Source organism: Parasteatoda tepidariorum, chromosome 3 (genome assembly GCF_043381705.1).
Source record: "Parasteatoda tepidariorum isolate YZ-2023 chromosome 3, CAS_Ptep_4.0, whole genome shotgun sequence".
NCBI classification, from domain to species: Eukaryota; Metazoa; Arthropoda; class Arachnida; order Araneae; family Theridiidae; genus Parasteatoda; species Parasteatoda tepidariorum.
Genome location: NC_092206.1, coordinates 62,855,864 through 62,864,113, shown reverse-complemented (window position 1 = coordinate 62,864,113; position 8,250 = coordinate 62,855,864). Strand labels below are relative to the sequence as shown.

Sequence of the window (8,250 nt, the reverse complement as noted above, 5' to 3'; positions counted from 1 at the left end):
CATTTAATCAAAAAAGCAAGAGAGAAACAGAAAATTTTCATAAATTCTTAAAACAAAACTTGCAATGCAGAAAATCAATTTTCGATTTTACCGGTTATCTAATTAGTATAACTCAAAAAGAAAAAGTAGAGATAAAATATATAATAGAAACGCTGTTGAAATGCAGCGCTATATATATATATAAAACAAAACAGCGAAAGTGAAAAAAGAAAACAAAAATTTCACTCTTTTTGAAACAAAAAGTGTCGATGATAAAACGACGAAAATGACTTTCCTGATTAAAATTATACATCGCTGAATATTCATAATATCCCTAATATTAAGAAATGGAGTCATTTATAAAATTAAATTTCAGAAGAAAATATAATAAAATGAAAAAATCCACTTTGCCTTGTGACGATCACTAGATGCTGTTAGTCATTCCTTATATTTTTCATCAAGTGTCCATAAATTATTAAAAACACACTTTCCTGGGCATTTCTAACAATTTCACATTTGAATGAAGTATCAAAGCTTCCACAAGTGCTATCAGAAGAATTGAATTTCTCTAATCCTATGGATGTAGAAGGTCAATGCTGATAAAGTACTTTAGTACTGTCTAAAAATAAGTCAAGAACTCTTCCCACCTGCAGTATCACGCTTCCCTCTCCCCACACTAAATTTTTTTTCTTTCAGAATGATCCAGAAAGAAAGAATACTTTAATGAAAAAAAAAATAATAATAAACAATAAGGGTGTGTTTTCTTCCACTTGCTTGTAACCCCTACCCTCACACGCATTCAAAATGTTCTACCCTTGATGCAGGGTCTCATTCCAGGCGAAAGACGTACTTTTTAATTGTGGATATTTTTCTAAGATAAAAAAATTTTTCAAACCAACTAGTGATACTAGAAATTAAGGACTCTTAAAAACCTTGAATCAAAATTAAGTACTTTTAAGGGCCCTTAATTTTCAAAATAAAAACTAAGCAACTTTTAAGGACTTTTAAGGACCGTGGGAACCCTGCAGAAGGATGTAGCAGTAAAAAAAATATAAGTGCAGGTGATTCCACATAATTTTTTGAGACAAAGGACAAATAAGGTCAGTTTGAAAGTTTGACCTAGACCGAGAAGATCATAAAAGGTAACGGGAGATAGTCATAAAATTATGGGAGTCTTCGCTTAAAAAACAGGACACTTGGCAGGTATGAAAAGGTGACAAAGGGATGATATTTTTAGAACTGATTTGATTTTTTAAAAGATTTACTATTTGCATATTAATTAAAAATTCTGGTGATCATATAAAACCAGTATTTAGTACTGTAATTTGGCTGAGATACACCACAGGGCATTTATGATTTAAAACATTAGATTTTGGTATGTGCGACGTATCTAATGAAGCTGCCTATTCAGTGCTTTTTTTGTTTTGTTTTTTTAACTACTTGAGCATGAAAAATTCGATTATGTTGATCTGATTCTTCAAAATTTCCTTATTCCTCTTCATCTTTTTATCTTTTGCAGCGATCTATTTTTATAATTTATGAACAAAAATAATATAAAGAATTAACAATGCAAGTGAAAAACAGTTTTCAAAAATGCAACAATAGCGCAACAGCCACTCTCCCTTTCAAACAAAATAGCCAATGACGAATTTGCCTCCCGCAATCACCCTACGAATAGTCTCTTACAAGGGTTAACAGAAGTACGAATTCTTCCTCTCCCTTTCTTTTACTGCAGGTGTTTAAAAAAAAGGTGAAAGAGAAGTACACAAGTCATTCTCTAAAATGAATGAGAGGGGTGAAATGCTTAAATGATCGACCTTGAAGGTCAAGTTTATCCCCACTTTCAGTTGAAGGTTAACTTAATTATTTTTACTCATATTTTTATCGTAATATTCCCAAGACTCAAAAATATCAGATTTCGAAATTTGTTTGAGTAAAATGATGCAGCATGATGAGCACTTGGATAAAACTGGAATGTGTGAACTGGTTCATTTATTACATATTCAGCGTTTATTTAAAAAAATTTTAGCAGTTTAATCTTTTGATTTATATATAACGGGGATATTATAAATGAATTATAAAAGAAATAATGCACTCAAGATCACTTTATGCTTCTATTTTGTGCAAAATGAGATTCGTTGTTTATTTTTTATATCTATTTTTAAAAATTATTTCAAAGGTTTTTAGCAGTATCATTTGATTGGTAAAAATTTTAGAACTTTAAATTAGTAAAAAGAAACAGGATGTGTTCGCGATTGTTTTGTGTAGAACAATTTTGTGCAAAACAAGATTTAATTTATTTAATTTAATTATTATTAATATTTCTTTTGAATTATTGTAAGGACTTGTAGCTGTTGAATCATTCGATTTAATGATATTTAGGGATTTAAAATCAAATTACGATAAAGTGACGAGATGTGATCGCAATTGTTCTACATGGTACAATATTGCACCTAGTAAGATCCTTTTAATCAATTTATTGCATGTTGATAACTTATTATATTTTGGTTTTTAATCAATTTGTTTAAATAAAACTAGAATATTTTAAATTAGTACTTATTAACATAATGCGTTTGCAATTGTGTTGCATTTGAATTAGGCACAATTCTACATCGTACAATTTTGCATACATATGAAAAAAGTTACGATAATTATCAAATTACAAAATTTCTGATTCTCTGATATAAGATCACATACATTAATTTGATATATTTAATAGTTTAATGATTTTAAAAAGTTTAGCCATTTGTGTTTCAAATAATTCGATATTTGAAACAGAAGTGTTAATTCCGGGATCATTCAAACAGAAAAATTTTGTGTGGCGTATCCAATGGTGCAGTTTTTCTGGTGAAAAACTTTACCCATTTTAGTCACATTATATGAGTGCAATGTATATACCAGTGCGACGTATCTCTGCGAAATTACGGTAGTAGCAAATTTGTGTCAAATCTGTTGATTTGTTATCAAATGTGTAAAATACTGGTAAATATTCAAACAAAGTTTTTTTTGTTCAAATAAAATATTTGTTGCATGCATTGAACAGCATAAAACTTCTAATTATACTATATTTCACTTTCACTAATTCTCTAGACCCCTCTTGTTGAGACTCCAGAATATAAATTTGTAAGCATAGTAAAAATATTTTTTTTCCCTCATAACTTTTTGAAACCTGTTTTGTACTTAAAACTTACAATTTTGTTAAAAACTTACACCTGCAACTACTTCCTAACTGAAGTAAAATTAATTAATGATATGAAGAATAGCATACCTGCTGTTTTAACTATATTAATGATAACTGAAAAATCACAACAAATCAAGCAATGACATCAAATACTGTAAGAATAAATATACTTACAAAATGTTCATTTGAAGGATCTCCAGCTAATAGCAAATTGGGTAAATCAACATTTAGGGAAAACTATAAAAAATAATTATGCCTGAATTTAGTATATTTTATGAAAGCAAAATAAAAAAGTTTTTAATAAAACTTCAATAGAGGACAATTAATGATATGTAATTGTTCAATAGCTATGAAGATTTTGTTGTATGCTCAGTTATGTTTGGAATCAACTTTTCACTACTGATCCTTGAAAACTAATCATAGCTTTCACAAGTTAATACAGGAAAGGTTTTGTCCAAAAGATGATGTCAATGCAAAAATATTTGCCATATGTTTAACAAGAGCTTTAATAGTTAATTTATCTCTCACAGAATAATTATTAACTAGCTTGTCCCTTATTTCTTCACTAGCTTTTTTCAATGGCCACTTACAATGTGAAAGACTGTGTATCATTTTAATATCAAGAGTGCTTAGAGGAAATAGAGCTACCGTGTTCATTTATAAAAATGAAAGAAATGTGTTTTTTATTTCAAAAATTGTGTTTTTCAAAACTGAAATTTCCTTAAACCAGAAAAGCATGAACGAACTACATATCTTTATAAACTAAAAAAACAGAAGTGACCAGGTCTCCTAGTTATAATAAAAATGCAAGTACAGTAATTTGTTCTAAAAATGTTCAAATGTAGAAAAAGGAATTATTATCAGGGGTACAAATTAAGAAAATTTAGGCACTGTTCCATAGGTTTGACTAAAAAGTGGCAGCAACTAAAAGTTTTGATATTATCTGAACACATCTTCACTAATCTATCAACATGCACTTATTAAATGTTTAAAAAAGGTCAAAAATTAGAGAAATAAAATAATTTTTACAGATATAATATTTAAATTTTTGTTAACTGTTTCAAGGATGTTTGCATTGCTAATTTGCAATATTTTCCCCTTTTCTACTCTTTCTCGCTGCCCCATTCCTCTCTTTCCAACAAAACACTTTGTCTGTAGCTTATTTAACATCCCACTGAAATACAAAAGCCCTACACTGACATGAGCATGAAAAGAACTGGCTTACGGCACCTAGCATGATCGCATCTGTCACTCTAGCCCATCAGTTGTACCAGCCATAAGTAAAGAGTTAAGCAAATTAGGAAAATGGCAACTGGAATAATCAAAAGCCTAAGGTGTCCTAAATTTATAGGATATTATTACAATTTAGCAAAATTTAAATTAACATTCGGCCAGATTTTAATGCATTTAGTTACAGATCAGAATACTAAATAGAAAGCTGAATATTTGGTATACCACTAGCAGGGCTCAAAATTAACAGTGGACCATTGATCTGCATCCACTAAAATTTGACGCAGACTACCATCAGATAATCATCATTGGTCCCCAGGACCTTTAAATGATGTAACAGGATGGTCTGCTTTTTTTTTTTATTTATTTGGGTTTTGAAAGATCTGTCCAGAATAACATATTTCACAGCTGTAAGCATTACTCATTTTCTGCATTGCAATTTTTCATTTAAAAATAATTATTAATGGTCTCCTGGACCAGTTGCGGATCTAAAGATATTGTACCTTCGTTTGATCTGTTTCTTAGTGCATATTTCATCATAACATTAATTGTATTGTAATTTTTCATTGTAATTCATGTTACCACTTTTAAAATGTAAATATAATGTAGATGCGTAAACTGGCTAGAGAAAATTTTTATGGATTTATAGTGTTTAATAGTAACAGAGCCTTTAAACAATCAAATATGAAATAAGATTTCTATTTCTTAATTTTTTAAAATTAAAAATTTAAACAAAACATTTAAAAAAATTATTAAACCTTAGCATGATCCATAAGAAACAAAAGTACTCCGAGAAGAGATGAAAAATTGGTTCTTGCAACATACATAAAAAGAGATTTATTCAGAGTGAAAGGATAACCAAGAACTTTCAAAAGTTTAGGTGCATCTTCCTCTAAGTTCTTCACTTCAAATGTAGGTTCCCAAAAATTGACTAAAAACTAAAATAGAATATTTTAGTTAAATTGCAAAAATAAAAGAATTGCATTTCAAAGAAAATTTAATGACACATACTTGGAATATCATTTCATATTCTTTCTTGCTAGGTTGCAATAACTTCGTTTGGGTTATAGGTGCTTTAAACTCATATTGAAGAAGAAACTAAAAGGGAAAAAAAATAATTAGCTTTACTTCATTTAATTAAAAAAATATATGTACAGCAGTCTTTAAATAGACAGTTATTAAAAAATTAATAGGTTTGCTAAAAATACAAATTCTACGTTTGCAAATTACAAAATAATTTAGAAATGCTTAGTACTAAATTGTAGCGGTTTTTTACCGCAAAAAGTTTTTGGATCCTCCACTGATTCATAATGATGTGCGAAATACTAATAACATATGTGACAATCTGGAGATTTTTAATATTTGCAGATATTTATTTAAAAAATACATAAGTTTTTGCTACAAAAAAAATGCGTTTGCATGAGCATATATTTCCAGTGTGGCTATTTTTCTAAGAGAAAAAAAAAATATTCTGATTGTTAAACAAAATAAAATACTGGCTAGAAAAGCCTGAAAAATACTGATTCTGCTATACAGGAATATTGTGAGTTTGCAGACATACTTTTGGAATGTTTGGGTAGACTAGGGTGCACAACCTTTTTGAGTGAAGGGCCATTTGCAAAGCAAATTAACCAAGGAAGGGCCACCTGCCCAAGTATTTAGACAGACATGTTGACAGCAGTTATAGGTAGTTATTGTTATTTAAACATCATTGTCCTAGGCACTAAATTCCTTTTATCAGTTAACTTTGTAATAAATTTGCATAAAATTAAATACTTTTAAATGTTAAAAATTAAAAACTGCAAAACTGATTATATAGGGGGGAAAATAGAATCAAAAATCAGAATCAATTTATAAGAAAAAAAATTCAGATAAATTGAAATAATTAAAATTTGTGGGAAAATTCATGTTTTTTCAACTTATTACATAATACAAAAGTCCATTTAAACGTAAAATTTAACATTAAGAAATTTGTTCGTAGAATTAAATTAAAAAAAATATTGTAGTTATTAAAATAAATGCAAGTTAATTACTAACCTTAATTTCCGTTTAGTTTGTAGGGCTAAAAATGATTCAAATTAAACCAAAACCCTTTCAGCGCAAAATAAGATTCAACATTTAATAGGGAATAAACTCCAACAAAGGAAAAGAAACAAAACTTAAATTTTGAAGGAACTATTTTCTTTAATAATAAACTTTTTAGATGCTTGATTACAACTCTTTATGACCAATACTTTTTTAACCTGACACTATTTACAATCAATACCCATATATATGAACAATTATTAAAATTTACATTACTTTACAATACTTACGTTGATTACACTTTTTTACAGTAAAAATTTAATGATTTATAAATCATTTCCCAGCATATAATCGTAAATGATACAAAATGGTCCATGAAGGTAGAAAATGGATTAAAAAATTTCTTAATGGTTATCCTGCAATTTCCAAATATTGTGATAATTTTATCTCCTTGATCGTCTCTGGTAGCTTCATCAGGCCATTAAATAAAAATTTAATGATTTTGTTTAAAGACTACAATCTTGAACGTACCCAGTTCATTCTGGAAAACAGTCTTTCTACAGAAATTGTTGTTGTGGGCAGTAATAAGTTTAGAGCAGATAACTAAATCAGTTTGGGGAATTTGTCCCGGATGGCACTCTTCCTGATTTAAATTCCGTGAATACCAATAGCGATGTGGGATTTTTAAATCGCTTGAACACGAATTGCTATGCGTGATTTTTAAATTACGCAAAGACTGACAAGGCATGATTTTTAAAACTTGTGAATATGAATCGCAATATGTGGTTTTTAAATCATGTGAATAAAAATCTCAGTGTATGATTTTTGAATTGCAAGAAGAGTAACGGTGTATGATTTTTTAAACAGCAGAATATGAATCGCGATATTTAATTTTACATAGTGAGAATACGAATCACTATGCGATTTTTACTGTATAATTATTACAACTGAATCTCAAAATGAAAACACGCATTTAGTAATCCCTTTTTGAAGAGTCCGATTTGTGTGACTTTGCCATCAATCTTTTTTTTCGGTAGTTACTGCTATGGATTTCACAATTTTTTTTAATATGATTATGATTTACAAAAGACNATCAAAAAAATCCGATTTAAATCAAAATAATCCGATTTTTTAGATTTTTTTTTAAAAAATCAAAAAAATCACGAACCCTGCTTTGAAGTTGACGCTTCTGTTACTTTAAATAAACACGTATATTTGTTATTTTTAAAAGTATCTTGCAGAAAGATATTAGTATTAAAGAGGTATGTTGCAGAAAGCCAGAAAAAATTCTGCTACAGGGTTGATGAATATTCTTAGAATAATCTCTTTCTTAAAGAATATTCTTTTGAGGATATTCTCATCTCACATCTTTAGTAGTAATAGCTAAGAACTTTATATTTCTCAAACTATAATTTACAACTATGAAAGAAAGAAAAAACAGATTTATACCTCATACAGATCATTTGCTTTCTTTTTTTGATATACTTTGTCAGAAAGTGGTCTCGTTTCCTTAGATATTCCCTTCGGTTCATTGCACAAAGAATTTCGTACACCACTGTACCTGAAACATATTTTCATTTTACACTTCTTTCAACTAATATTTTGCAACAATTTATGTTTGAATACAAACACAAAAAAACACACACACACATTGACAAAGTTATACTTTAAAACAAATGAGGCCAACCTTTCACACAGAGCAAGAGTTAATTATTCTATCTATGAATTCAGTTATGTTTTTGTAGTAAAAATATATTTAAAAACATAAGTGGAAAATCTAAAATATTTAATTAGCTATTGTAAGAACTTTTATTATATTACTTCACTCAATGTTA

The 8,250-nt window shown here is 28.6% G+C and overlaps 1 protein-coding gene across 1 annotated transcript in view; it reads right to left on the bottom strand.

Annotated features, from left to right (window-relative positions):
- LOC107439544 (kinetochore protein NDC80 homolog) overlaps positions 1–8,008 on the bottom strand; it is a 33,495-nt gene extending 25,487 nt beyond the window's left edge. The window contains exons 1-4 of the mRNA XM_043039433.2: positions 7,865–8,008; positions 5,402–5,488; positions 5,149–5,328; positions 3,335–3,397 (exon numbers count right to left, since the gene is read on the bottom strand). Of these exons, the coding sequence (XP_042895367.1) occupies positions 3,335–3,397; positions 5,149–5,328; positions 5,402–5,488; positions 7,865–7,993 (459 nt within the window). The 5' untranslated portion in view covers positions 7,994–8,008. The remainder of the gene's footprint in view (positions 1–3,334; positions 3,398–5,148; positions 5,329–5,401; positions 5,489–7,864) is intronic.
- Between the last annotated feature and the right edge of the window lie 242 nt (positions 8,009–8,250).